The sequence below is a fragment of the Equus asinus genome, chromosome 8 (assembly GCF_041296235.1).
Source record: "Equus asinus isolate D_3611 breed Donkey chromosome 8, EquAss-T2T_v2, whole genome shotgun sequence".
In the NCBI taxonomy this organism is placed as follows: domain Eukaryota; kingdom Metazoa; phylum Chordata; class Mammalia; order Perissodactyla; family Equidae; genus Equus; species Equus asinus.
The window spans coordinates 84,998,395-85,012,596 of record NC_091797.1 but is presented as its reverse complement, the minus strand read 5'-3'; the positions used below and the strand labels follow the sequence as shown (position 1 = coordinate 85,012,596).

At 55.8% G+C, this 14,202-nt stretch overlaps 1 protein-coding gene across 11 annotated transcripts in view; it reads left to right on the top strand.

The window, feature by feature from the left end:
• PXN (paxillin) overlaps window positions 1-14,202 on the top strand; it is a 46,500-nt gene that overhangs the window by 21,182 nt on the left and 11,116 nt on the right. For 7 of the 11 annotated variants that reach the window (XM_070516178.1, XM_044775760.2, XM_070516175.1 and 4 more), the window contains exons 2-3: window positions 13,111-13,337; window positions 13,644-13,759. In XM_070516178.1, coding sequence (XP_070372279.1) covers window positions 13,111-13,337; window positions 13,644-13,759 — 343 coding nt within the window. Of the gene's footprint in view, window positions 1-12,741; window positions 12,915-13,110; window positions 13,338-13,643; window positions 13,760-14,202 lie in introns of those variants that run through there. The other 4 variants (XM_070516183.1, XM_070516177.1, XM_070516180.1 and 1 more) reach the window with 3 other exon arrangements.

Sequence of the window (14,202 nt, the reverse complement as noted above, 5' to 3'; positions counted from 1 at the left end):
AACTGGCAGTTTTGTTCAGATCCGAGGTTGCCGAGTAACCACAATCCCTGATTTTCCGTACAATTGTTCAGGGGCAGAAGCACAGAATTTCTTGTCCCTTCTGTCCTGGGAAATTTAGACCAGGAGCGTCCAGGGCCGCTGTACCCCCCAGTGCACAGCACACTGCTGGGCACAGCACAGGCTCCGTGAGTGTGGAATGATGGGGCTCAAAGCTCCTAACTTAGACTGGCCTGCCCCCTGCCCCAAGTGGCCCTTCTCCTTGGCCCCTCAGAGTGAGAAAGCATTCCCTGTAGACACTGCGGAATTTAGCGTCCAGTGGAATGAGTGACATAAACGGTCTACCTGAACAGTCACCCCAGTCTCCCTGTCAGATATTGTTTCTGTTAGAAGACAGTCTCCACGGTTCAAAATCCAACTTCCAGACAAACTTTTGGAATATTCTTTGTGTGCCTTGGGACTTACCGTGTGATGTTTTTGGTCATTACGGCTGGGCACTGCTGTTGCCATCTGTCCTGGCTCTGTTGGGTTGGATTCCCAGAGCCCAAGTGTCTCCTCTGATAAAATCTAAACCAGGGCCGAGGTGGAACCCTCCCACCCAGCTCCCCCAATCTGCTCGAGTAACCAGCTGGGCGTGGTGGAGGGAGGCCAGGCACACCACACCAAGCCAAGCCGGAGCCCTGGGACCCTTTCTGCCGCATGAGCCCCAGGCCACAGACCGCCCCTTTCACTTCTCCCATGAGGCTTGACTTCAGCTTGGCTTGCTGCCTCAGCTCTGGGATTGGTGGGCTGCTTGCAGGCAGATTACAGGGTCTAATTTTGGTTCTCTTCCCACCCTGTGCTCCCCTTCTGCACCTTGATGTCCCTACATGTGAGCCCTGCCAACAAGACTAGCAGCCCAGAGGTCTCCCTTTCTTTCCCTCCTTTTTTTCTGTTGTGGTTTCCCAGTGTGACTCTGGTTAGCCAAAGCCATGAGGACTGTGGCCTCCATCTGCTATCCAGGAAGAGGCCGATTTCCCAATGCGGAGAGTCGACAGGCATCTGGGTTTGGGGAGAAATTTTTCTCGCCCTCCTCAGGACAGTGGCTGGAGGCATCTCTCCTTTGTAGATCAGTGACGCCATCCCACCGGGGCCTCAGGTTGGTGAGGTCAGGCCTGCCGCCTGCCAGCACGGGGAGTGAGTGTGGGGAGCTCAGGAGGGACTGAGACAAAACTCGGGGCTTCTGTGTGTGCGATGCCCATCCCCTCACTCAAGAGTTGCCTGCAGTTAGTCCTGACACTGGCTGTCAAGTGACCCCAGGAGAACTTGGTCTTGCCCAGAACCGAGCAGATGGCTTCCAAAACTTGTAAGACAGAGAAGACCAGGGCTGGATGGTGCAGATGCCTCGAGGGAAGCGAAAGTATCGTTGAGGGTCCACTGCGGGACACGGTTCAGGTGGCCCTGGCTCTCTTCTCTCTGCCCCTTCTCAGACTCTGCACTGTCTCAGATAGTGGTTTCAGCTTGTCTTCCACAGTGACATACCCTGAAGATAACACTTGTAGATAAGGATCATGCACTGCCCATCCTTCTTCCTGGGGTTCGGTGCACTTCCCAGCTCTTTCTCTCACTCAAGAAAGCATATTGGAACACACGTGGCTTGGGCTGACGGTCATGGGGTAATCTTGGATCCACTTCAGTTTATTTTCTAAAATTAAAAGCAGATCAGTTGCAAATGTCAATACTTTATGACTGTTAGTCAAAGATGGGTGGTGGCACACCTCATGGCTGATTACACATCAGGCTTGAAATTCTCTCTCCTGCCCTCAGTTAGCTGTTTGGTGCCATTGACTGTTTGGTGCGTTCATTGGGACCCTGACCACCTATCTGTCTCCTGATGATTCTCATGCTGTCTCTGCCTGTTTCTGAAGGGGCTGAGAAACCACTGATCTGTCTGTGCCCCAGAACAAATGGCCCAGGCCCCTCTCTGTTGTCCAGATAAGAAGACTGCCTGGCAGTAAGCAAGGGTGGAGGTCAGTGCCTGGGGCAGCCCCGTCTTGCATCATGCTGCTCAGATGGGGCTGCTGGCCATAGAACGCAGGAGGAAAACCCATGCACGTCAACCTGTATAACAACAAGTTAGCCTAGAATATGGAGCTCCAGCCTTCTCTGAATTCTTGAGCTCTGAGTGCCACCACTAGGGGCCCATCAGTGGCTCAGGACCCTGCCTGAGGCAGAGGGTGAGGAAGAGAGGCATGGGGGAGAGAAGAAAGGAGACTAGAGCAAAGGCAGCGGTGGAGAGCCCTGCCTTTTTGGATCGTTCCAGGGACTCCAGGAACTGGTGCTTTGGGAGCAAGAGAGTGGTGACAGGCAGAGGGACGGCTGCTGAAAATGATTGTTCCTCTCCTCGTGGGGTGTCATGGCAAGAACATGGATGAGCTGTGCAGTCAGGCAGAGCTGTCCTCATGGGGGACTCCCTCTGCCTGCAGAGTGTACTCGTTGGACATCTCTTTGTCCTTATCTGTAAAATGGGGTTCTGAGGCCAGGATCCTCGCAGATGCTCAGTAAGGATTATTTCACTCTTTCCCCTCCCCCTGTCTGAGCTTTTTTCTGGCCATGCAGCCCTGTCTTTGGGTCTGTTTGTGGCACTCTGCTGGGCTCGGAGCATCAGTGGCAGAAGCGGAGGCTGCTGCCTGCTGGGCTTGCTCCTCTGGGAGGTCAGACGATGGGGACTTCCATGGAACTTGGGCAGCTCCTTCTATTGTCATGATTCCAGGTTCAAAGCCACAGGGCTCTCAGACAGCTGTGACTTCCCGGCAGGCAGTAAAGCTGGTGTGGGGGTGGGGGGCGCTGGAGCTCTGCAGCTTCTCTCTCTTGTCTCTGTCCTTGCTAGGGAGTGAATTGGAGGCTTCTGGGCTCAGCTGATGTTCTCTGAGGAGGACTTGGAATGAACCCGAGGCACGGAGGGGTGAGATCAGTGGTTTGCTCAGCAAGGAGGCCCGAGTTAGTGACGGACCTGTCGCAGCTCCCAAGATTCCTGGCCGCAGTCCCTGGCTCCACCTCCTCCCCCTCCCATCCTTAAGGGAGATGAAAATCAGTGACACGGATTTATTTACCCAGTGTCTCCTCCTCTGTGTCACAGTGGGAGGGCAGAGGAGGCTCTCCCCAGCCCTCATGGTGGCTTTCCCATACTTTTTCATTGATTGCTCACCATGTGCTCTTTGAGGTATCTGAGTAAGTAGAGCCCAGAATGTTCTGGTAAATTGCCTCCCAGGCTAGTGAGTGGTAGACTCGAACCCGTCTGCCTCACTGCTTGGAGGCCACTCTGCCACACTGCCAGGTGGGCTGAGATGCCAGAAGAGCAGACAGTTACTGACCCAGCTCCCAACACCGCCGGAGCAGCCAAATCTGTGGTATGGACAGGAGTGGCTTTATGTGTGGGCAGTGGTGGCTTTGTGGTGCTGCTTAAAATTGTTCACCCAAGTCCAACGTGCAAGTGCAAGAAGTCTCTTTGAAGCCTCACTTCTTATCTTACATTTCATTTGCATTTTGCATTTGACTCCATAACCTAGCCTTGTTGGTTAATTTCAGGCAGTGGTTTAAAACTTGCTCCTGAGTAAATCTGATCCTCAGAAGGTGTTCTGGGTTTATCCTGAGGTGCTGCCTGTGCCCCTTGCCTCCAGCGGTCGCCTGGGAGTGTAAATATGCTGGTAAAAGATGGTGGTGGTAGGGGGCCACATTCAGTATTGTGAATAAAGGCACACTCAGCTGGGAAAAGGGAAGAGGGGCCCAGTTTGGCTGGAGAGGCAGGTTGCAGTGACGGGGCCCAAGGAGAAGGTAGACGCTGCTTTGGGGCCATATTCTGAGAAGCTCAAGACCAAACTGCCAACCCCGGGGGTTCTGATCTCATCCTGTAGGCAGAGAGTGTCCATCAGTGCCTAAATATTGTGGCTCCTTGCTCAGCACACATTCAGTCACTTTATGAGAGGGTATTTGAGCTGTGGGTATCTAGTGAGGGGGAAGCAGGTCCCTGTCCACAGAGCGTGCAGTCTAATGGGAGAAGTGAGAGTGACGGGTGGGCGCACACAAGAAAGGTGAGGTTCCAAGAAGTTCATGCTGCTGGTGTCTGCTGGAAGGGTCGGATTGGGAGATCCCAGAGCAGGAGCTGTAGGCAGGTTCCGGAAGGGGCTGAGTGAGGATTCGGATGCCAGTCCAAGTTGTCGGCTGCCTGTGATGAAAGGAAAGGGAGGCAAGTAACGGAGATCGGCCCGTGAAGGAAGAATCGACAGGACTTGGTGACCAGTGAAGGGTGGGGAGCTAGAAGAGGGCCGGAGCTATTACAGGTATTAATAGGAGAACAGGCAAGGCAGGCAAGAGAGAGTGGGTTAGGGAAACGACCCAGCTGGCTGAGATGGGGAGGCACCCACCTGTTCTGTGGCCACCGTGGCCTGTGTTCATTGGTCAGAACTTGACCGGCAAAGAGAGGGTAACTAGTGCTGTGAAATCCACAATGGCATGAAAAGACTATACAGCTCATTCCTGGAACAGGCAGACTTTCTGTTTGGGTCTCTGTAGGGCGGGTGACTCACTTCTGAGCCCCTCCTAACCTCTGTTGGTGATTAGCAGGGGTGAGAGGCCCAAGGAGCCGCCCTGCTCTGCCTCAGAGAGCCTGGGTTGCAGGAATGGATTGGACTGGGTTTGAAATAGCTGAGAAAATTTCCAGCACGGGAGCCTCCTGGGTTCCAGGCTGTCTGCCTATTTGTATGTAAATAGTGTTTTACCCATTGAGGGAACTGTGGCTTGGGCCTGGAGTTGGGCCCTAGGCTTGACCTTAAAAAGCCCAGAGTCTCAGGGGCCAAGCCCAGTGGTGTAGTGGTCAGGTTCGTGCATTCTGCTTTGTTGGCCCTGGGTTCACTGGTTCAGATCCCAGGCGTGGACCTACCCCCGTTGCTGTGGTGGTGTCCTGCATACAAAGTGAAAGATTAGCACAGATGTTAGCTTGGGGCCAATCTTCCTGACCAGAAAAAAAAAAAGTCCAGGGTCTCTGGGTGACCCAAAGAGGTAAATGAAATTTGACCAGTTGGGGGCTGGCCTGGTGGTGCAGCGGTTAAGTTCGCACATTCTGCTTTGGTGTCCTGCAGTCCGCCAGTTTGGATCCCGGGTGCGGACATGGCACCGCTTGGCAAGCCATGCTGTGGTAGGCATCCCACATATAAAGTAGAGGAAGATGGGCACAGATGTTAGCTCAGGGCCAGTCTTCCTCCACAAAAAAGAGGAGGATTGGCAGTAGATGTTAGCTCAGGGCTGATCTTCCTCAAAAAAAAAAAAAAAAGAAATCTGACCAATGAAATGGGACCTGTAGGGGAGGGCGGGGCTGGCTGATCCTGGACAGAGAGATGATGTATTTACAATATAAGAGAGACTGTGCTGTCCTGCCAGCCTGGACCTGCTCCTGTGCCCCTAGGGGGTGGAGGTGTGCAGAGTACACCTGGGCGGCTCCTCCCACCTGCTGCTTAACCTCCGGGAGCCCCATCAGATGGGGAAGCTTGATGGCAGCCAGGGGCTTGATTGATGTGGGTGGGGTGCACTGTGTGGGTGCCTGGTGCAGATGGGGCGTGGCACGTCGGGCTTCTGCCTGGAGTTCAGGGTGACCTTTCCCGAGTTGCCTTTCCCCCTTTATTCTCTCCAGTCTCTGCTTACCTGTGCTGTGTGACCTTGGGCGCAAGCCAAGCACCCAATAAGGAAAGTAAACCTGCCAGCACATTCCCGTTGTGTCAGCCCCTGCAAGGCGGGGCTCCTCAGCAGACAGGAAGGAGGCCACCCTCCTGTGGCATGTGGGAAGCCCAGGGAAGAAACGGCATATCCAAAGGCCACCTCCTGCCTCGCCCAGGAGCAGATTGGAAGACTGGCCTTCTCCTCTGGTTTCCAGTGTGTCACCCCCAGCCCACACTTCCTTCAGGGCTCTGACAGGAAAATGGCAGTTCCTGTTGAGTGAGGCATGAGTCAGCGAAGGAGAATGGTGGCTGAGTCTTCATAACCTCCAGGCACAGCTATTAAATATTTAAGTGACACTACCGCATTGATTGTTTCTCATCCATCCCCTCAGGAAGAGCACTTCCTGTCTGGGATTCAGATAATAATGATGTCTTGGATTTAGACAAACTCCGAAGACCTGCAAGGTACTATATGGTAAATCTCACCTGAAATTGTATTATCTCCCCCTCAGAGCTTGCTACCAGAAATGGGGACAAATTGGGTTCTGCCCATTTTACGGATAGAGAAGATGACCCAGAGAGGTGTACCACCCGTTGACAGGCACCCAGCAGCTTAGGCCTGGAATCATAGCGTCCTGGCTTCCGCTTGGCACTGGCTGTTTTCTCTGCCCGCTGCTCCTTGCCCATCTTCCTCCTCACAGTGCCTCTGTCAGTCAACCATTCATTCTGGGGATATGGCATCGAGCAAGATGGACGAGGCCCCTGCTCTCTAAAGCTTAATTCTTGGAGAGGAGACAGTCGGTTGACAAGAACCCAAATTGGCAGGGGAGCCCCCTCCAGGAGATTGAGTTCCTAGTCAGTGTCCAGGCCCTGGGTCCCTTGGCTGGGTGGGGGCAGAACGGATCTGGCCTAATTGTGGATGGGCCCCCACTGGTCACAGATCTGCCTTTCCTCCCAGGACAGTTATCAGGATAAATATACCCAGCTCCCCATTCCTGGGGAGTTACTCACCAAGTAAAAGTACCCCGCTGCGGATTAGATTACCTCTGCTCCAACTGCTCATGAGCTCGGGGCTGGGGGAGGGGGGAGACCCGCCTTCTGTTCTGCTTTCCTTCCTAATCGGGAAGAGTGTCAGCAAAGGGGCTGAGATGAGACCATCCCTGAGGAGCTGGTCCTGCTGTTTGCATAGCTCCTTCCTTAGGAAGGGCCGAGCCCCGCTCACGGCTTATATCCCTGAGCTCAGGCAGCCGTAATGAGGTTGGGCAGCTTCTCCTCTGATACTCGAGGTCACCAAAGCCCATGCAGATGGTCAGCAGGGGGCCGAAACCTCCCTTGCCCAGAGATCTGAGCCCAGCAGGATAGGCTGTAAGGCTGGGCTTTTCCAGGACCCGGAGGGGAGGGTCTTGCCGAGCTGGTGCTCTCTCTGAGAGTTCTGGTCTCATATGAAGTGACCAGGATGGACAGCTGGCCCTGGGCTGTGGGAAGGCCCTTGTGCATTGGCAGCTCCTTGCTGCCTCTCCTGGAGCTCTCAGGGTGGTGTTTGGTGCTCCTTCCTTCTGCTCGTCAGCTCCTCAGGAAACTGTGCCAGCCCCTGTCTGGGGTGATGAAAGCTGAGTTAAACTGGCCTGCAGAAAGAAGGTGGCTGAGCTGAGTCTGGAAAAGATCTTGTTCTTATAGTGCGCCTCTCCTAGGCCAGGCCTCAAGAGTACAAGACTTGTCAAGGTGGAGTCTTCCTGACGGCCCAAGGACCTCACCTCTTCTAGTTCTGCCTGGGGCTGCCCGTGGAGGAGTCCCGAGTGGCAACGGAGGGCGAGGTGGTGAGGAACTCAGCACTGGGGCGGGTGTGGCAGGGGAGCCTGTGAGCTCTGGGACTGGATGATGGCCACATTTACCAGCCCCATCCCTGGAGACCTGGGTAAGGAGTCTTCTCCAGGGCGACTTTTTTCCTCAGAATGATGCCTCTAACTGCTGATCCAGGCTTGCAGCATCCTTTACCCTCAGGAGTGGGATGGGATGGGGAGGCACTTTCTCTTCCCCTCCAGGGCCAACCATCTCTAATCGGGAGCTTTCTTTTTCACCTCCAAGGCTAACCATCTCTCTGGGAGGGAGCTTCCGTCTGCTTAGTAACTCCCATTTACTGAGCGTGTGTTCTGTTCTACGGACTATGCTAAGCAAGCACTGTATATCCATTTCCTCACGTAATCCTTACTCCTGTGAGTAAGATGGTGGAATTCCCATCCGACAGACAAGGAAACCGAGGCACAGGAGCAGTTAAGCAGCCGGCTGAGCAGCTTGGCCATTGAGCAGAGTCTGTGTGACTCAGAATCCCCCTGTGTGAGTTTTAACATGTAGTGTGCTCAGAACCTGAGAGGAAGGGGTGAAATAGCTCTGGGTCCTCCCTCCCTCCCTCCCTCAACACACACACACTTGAAGGATCCTGGACGGACCTTTATTACGCTCTTGGCCTCTGTCCAGCTGTAGGCCTCTGGTCTTGACAGTCTTTATCACATGCTAAGAAGTGGCTGGGCTTGGGTAAGAGGAAGCCAGGCCTTTGAAAGAGCCCTCACTTGTTTTTGTTGGGGGTGGAAGTGGAAGGGCTTCATTGATTAACTTACTGGGTGCTGTGTGTCTGTGGGTCAGCCTAGGTCCCTAGAGCTGCAGTCTGGGAGACATTCCCTACACTGGGGGCATGAGCGGGCGGGGAGCTCCCGCCTCCTGCACCCCTGGGCTGGTTTGGGAATGCAAGGTGTGCAGCTGCGGCATTTGCCCTGGAATGCGGGCAGACCGGCCCCTAAGTCCCCTCCCTCCCAGGGCAGGGGATGCCTGCCGTACTAACCTGCTCGGGGCTGTAGACCCAGCGGCTCCCACCCAGCCGTCAGAATTATGCTCGGTGGTGGTTGGGGACCGGGGGTGGGGGGTGGGGGGCTCCTCGTCTGGGCCTGCCCACGGTGGACCATGGTGCTCAGTCGCCTGCTCTGGGGCTGCCTCCTGGCCAGAAGCCGCTGCCGGTTCTGAGCGGCTGCTGGGGCCCAGGCGCGGCCACCCGGTGGGGACAGGGGCGGCCCCTCGCTGCGTCTGCGGAGAGGGTGCTGGCAGCCAGGGCGTGGGTCCCTGCGGGTTTCTAGAGCCCCACGGGCTGCGTCACTCTTGGGTTGCGCCTTCAAATGATAGTGTGCTCCAAGCACGAGCTGGAGGCTTGGCACCCAGGCCCCCTCGCGCTCCTGCTTGTAGCCTGCTTCGTCCCTCCAGCTCAGCTGAGCTTTCCCTGCATTGCAGCTTCCCCAGGGCACGGTGGCTGGGGCCTCCCGGGTCATCCCCGGCTCGAAAATTCCGTAATTCCGTACTTACCTTCGGTTACTCCTGCGGCAGGGAGCCGACGGGCCGATAGCGCCCTCTGGCGGGCAGCGGCGGATGGTCCGCACCCCTTCGTCGCCAGGGCGTAGCTGAGTGGCCTTTGCCCCTTGTGGGCTGGAGACTTTGCGCTCAGCCCCTTTGTCCCCCCTCGCCTGCAGCTTATAGAGGAGAAGCCCTCCCCTCTGCACACATGTTGGAGGTCTCACCTAGAGACCTCTGCTTTCCCTTCTCTGTGGATAGAAGCTGTAGGCTGGCCCAGAGAGGCAAAAGCCTGCAGAATTTAGGGTGATTTCCTCTAGAAGGGGCTCGAGAGTCCCGGGGAGAGCTTCCTTCCACAGGGTGACGGGGGTGGGCCTAGTGGCTCTTACTTGTTCTGAGGGTCTCAGGCCTGGACCTAGTAACTTAGTGGAGAGACGCTGAGGAAGTTTGAGGCCTTCCTTAGTCTGAATGAGCAAGCCCCGACTTCTTCAGATACTGCTTCTGTGTATCTGGAGCTGTCCTTTGAACATGTGGGAGGGGAGGGTGTGTTCCAGTGGGCACCATTTTCTCTGACACCTCCTTTGGGGTGTGGGTAGAAGGAATCTGAGCCTACCCCTAGGGTATTTAGAGCTGGGTGCCAGGCAGGAGCTGTAGCTGAAAACTGGGACCTCCCACCCCCACAATGGGGTGCTGCCTGCATGTGGACTCTTTTGTGCAGTCCTCCTTCTGCGCCTCTGTTTACTCAAGCAGGGGAGGGGTTTGCTGAGCTTGCAAGGAAACTTTGGCCGGCAACCATTTTGCAGCCTGTGGGGAGATAGCGGGCTCCTGTACCCATAGGAATCAGAATAGAGGCCAGAGTGTACTCCTTGGCTGCCTCCTATATTCCTGGCTCTTCCCTGAGGCATTCGTGGGGGGTTTGGGGGACAGTGACACCAAGTCCTGTCCAGTCACTGAGCAAAGACTAAGGGTAGAGAGAGAGGAGGAAGGTACAGCACGGACCCGGTTGCCGCAGTTCCTCTCTCACTCAGCTGCACATTTGGAAAATGATGTGCCTTCTCCCTGACACCCACATGTGTCTCACTTTGAATGTTACTTTATTGCTTTGCGTTTCTCTTCAAGGTCGCCCTTTTCATGCCTTGCCCAGATTCTACCCATAGACGACTTAGGAGGAGAAGTCAGGACTTTGCATCCCACCCCGATCTCCTTGGAGGAAGATCTTTTTCTGAATTTCACAAAGCAAATAAAATCTGATGTTTGTAGCTTTCCGTGTACTATAGCATCTGCTGTCCCATATAAATCTCACATCAATGCTGTGAGGTAGGAATTATGAACTCCAACTTCTAGAGGAAACTGAGGCTCAGGGAACCTAAGTGATTTTCTCTGTGGCCGTGGCTAGAGAAGCTGAGGTCCTCTCAGACCTGAACTCAGGTCTCGCTTGACCCCTCAACTTGTGATCTTTTGTCTCCGCCCCTCAGGACTGCTCCTTCTGACCGACAGGTGTTTTCATGTTGAAAAGAGCCCGTTGAAGTCATAAACCAGAATCCAGTACATAAAGCAATAATCCAGACTGAGAGTCAGGTCATGCATGGAGGAGGGGGGAGGGTATTTGGTGCAGAGGGTAGTGGCGTCCTTGACTCAGAAGGTGTAACGGGCAGGTTAACCATCTGTCTTCTATTGAGTGTTTAGAGCCTGAAAGACCCAAGTTCAGATCCCAGCTGTGTCACTTCAGTCAGCTTTGGCAGCATGGGGGTGCGACTCTGCCTCTTGGAACCTCAGTTTTCCCAGCTGTGCTAGTGTTGTGCAGGAAGGGGGGGCACCCCCACTGGACAGTTCCTGGGATCACTGATTCTTACCTGCTCCTCGCGCCTCCTCTCTGCTGCCCTGTTGGAAGGGAGGTAACACAGGCAAAGCTCCTGGCGCATGCTGGGCATTCAAGCATGCCAGGAGCTCCTGTTATTCCACCAGGGCTGCACTTGTTGCTTGCTCTGGGGAGCTGGCTCTGCCCATGATGGAGAAGGAGGGACCCCGCCCCTGCTGGACTGGGCCCAGAGGAAATGGACGCTGTGTGAAGCCAAAGCAGCAGGTGTGGCTGTGGAGAGGCCACTGGGATTGGTCCTGGACACTCGTTCCTTTTCCGCTGTTACCTAGACACACACTGACTCCCTCTAGTTCCGGTTTGCTGGAGACAGGAAGTTAGACTTCTTCCCAAGGACCTAGAGGGGGAGGGGGCTGCAGGAACTGACCTTTCTTGGAAGTCCGGAGACCTGTGCTGGGCTGATGGCCCTGGGGTCCTGGGCCTTGGAACAAGCTTCCCCTCTGACCTGCTGAGTAGGAGCCTGGGGAAGGTGTGGCCGACCTTTGGGGTAGGAGACCAGGGCAGACAGCTGGGAGGTGTGGGCCCGCAAACCAAGGCCCTGGGTGTGGGCCTTGCTTCTCTCTTACTTCCTCTGAGCAGGGATGGGGTTGGGGACAGGGCGTCAAGGAAGGATCAGACTGACAGCCCTCAGAGCTCAGGCCCTGTCACTCGGGAAATTGTACTGTTTAAATATAGCATCATCTTGTGGTCACGGCAGCATCTTCCAGGCCAGATTTTTGGGGTTTGGGGCTTCTGAGGAGTCTGTCTTGTCACTCATCAGCTTTGTTATCTGGGGCAAGTCCCACCACCTCTCGAAGCCGGTTTCTGCATCTGTAAAGGGAGGATCAGGATTCCAAGTTCATAGGGTGTTAGGAGGATTAACTGAGAGACCAGGTATGCAAAATGCCTAGCGCCTGCCTGTTACTAGCAAATGGCAATAAATACAGTCACTGCTTTCTTTCTTTTTTTTTTTTTTGAGGAAGATTAGCCCTGAGCTAACATCTACTGCCAATCCTCCTCTTTTTGCTGAGGAAGACTGACCCGGAGCTAACATCCGTGGCCATCTTCCTCCACTTTATATGTGGGATGCCTGCCACAGCATGGCTTACCACGCGGTGCCATGTCCGCACCCAGGATCTGAACTGGCGAACCCCAGGCCGCCGAAGCGGAACGTGCGCATTTAACCCTTGCACCACTGGGCCAGCCCCACCACAGTCACTGCTTTCTGATGATGATTATCCTCAGGGTCAGGGGCTGAACATTGCCCGACCCCCACAGGTCACTAGGGAGGTGAGAAGGAGCAAGTCCATGAGCATGGCAGGAATGAAGTTGAGGGCCAGGCTCTCTGGACTGTGGGCTGTCGAGGGTCCCAGGAGGGGAGTTCCTACCCCCGCCTCCCCAGCTGTACCCTTCTTGTCTGGAGACTGGGGAGATTCGGGGCCCCCCTGTTGGCTGCCAAGTGCCAGGGAAAGGGAAGCTTGCACTTGAGGGCTGATTCGGCTCCCACGTTGCTGTTAAAAGCAGAATAGTGGGGCTCTGCAGCCTCTGGGGCCAGGCTGCTTGCCAGGCTGCTGCAGAAACAGCCTATGGAGCAGTCTTGACCCCCTGCTTGGCCAAGGGGGTGGGGAATGTAGCACCAGCCTGTTCCAGCCCCCCTCCCCATATACTTCACCTCATAGCCCGGAGCCTCAGGAGAAGCTTGGAGCCTGGGGTTCTGCTTCTCCCTGGTCAGGAAGGCAGGTACCACCTCTCCAGTCTAGGAGCTGAGGAAGCCTAAGCTCTTGGAAATTCAGTGAGACCTGGTACTGCCCGGGCCCCTCCCTGTGACGTGGGGCCCCTCCCGCCCATTCTCTCCGCCTTGCCCTGCGGAGTCAGAGTGCTGAGTTCCAGGCAGGCATTTCTGACTGCCAGCCAGCCAGCGGCACAGCCCTGTCGGGAGGGAAGGCAGAGGCAGGTGCCCGGCTCCCAGAGGTAGGAGACCCCCAAGGGCAGCCCGCAGAGCCTCCAGAGCACCTTCAGTCTTGGTCTGGGGAGAAGAGGTCAGCTTTGGGAGCTGGATCTTAGGCAGGCTGGTCTGGGCTGGTATCTTCCTGTCCTAAGGCTGGTCATTTTTCCCATGGGCGGGGCAGGTGCTCAGAAGTTATTAGCTCTTGGGTGCAGGAAGGGAGGGCACTGCCACTGGAGAGTTGCTGGGATCCCTGGTTCTTACCTGCTCCTCGCGCCTCTTCTCCGTAGACGCCCTGCTGGCAGACTTGGAGTCCACCACTTCCCACATCTCCAAACGGCCTGTGTTTTTGTCAGAGGAGACCCCCTACTCATACCCAACTGGAAACCACACGTACCAGGAGATTGCCGTGCCACCCCCTGTCCCTCCACCCCCATCCAGTGAGGCCCTCAATGGCACCATCCTTGACCCCTTAGACCAGTGGCAGCCCAGCGCCTCCCGATTTGTCCACCAGCAGGTAGGTGGGGACAGAGGCTCAGAAGCCCCCAGAAGCCTTGGGGCAAAAGGAGCTTGTCTGGCAGTGGCTTGGAGAACCAGCGGAGAAATGGGATCAGGGGAATGGGGAGAGGGGCCAGGCAACGTCGGGCTTTCCCCACCAGACGCCATGTGAGGGGGGCAGTGACCAAGTGTTAATCACCTGTCTCCCGGCCAGAGTGTGGAAATTCCCTGGTGAGACTGGCTGTGCGCAGGAGCCTCCTGTGGGTGACTGGGCTGTTCCTCTTTCTCCCCTTGAGGGAGGCTCTGAGTACTCTCCTTCTCACAGCGTCAGTCCCCGTCGCCCGTGTACAGCTCCAGTGCCAAAACTTCCAGTGCCTCGGTCCCCCAGGACAGCGTGGGCCCTCAGTGTCCCCGAGCCGGTGAGGAAGAGCACGTCTACAGGTACTCCCAAGCCCCTCCCCGCAAACGTTCTCCTCCTGCTGGGAAATCCAAGGGTCCAGTGGGGCTGGAGGCAGCTGAGGCCAGGGATCAGGCACGGCAATGGCCAGAGGAGGATTCTGCCTCACGGGTCGGGTCGTTGGATTAAACTGCAGAAGGCCCCGAGGCTCCCAGCCAGTTCATAATGCCTCTCGACTCCTCTTATCTCCGATGGCCTCATTACTGCCACCTCCGTGCAGCGGCTGGACTGGGCTGTCATGTCACCCTGGGTAGCTGAGGAACTGAGGCAAGACTTCCTTCCTCCCTCCTTTTACCACATCCCTTCCCCGCTATCCGTCCTCCTGCTGGGCAAGACTTTATATCTCCTCTGCTGTATTTTCCTTGAGAATTTTTGGGGCCACCAAAGCTGGAGAGCATCTCACTTTCGTCTTCCCTTTGCGTCTCCA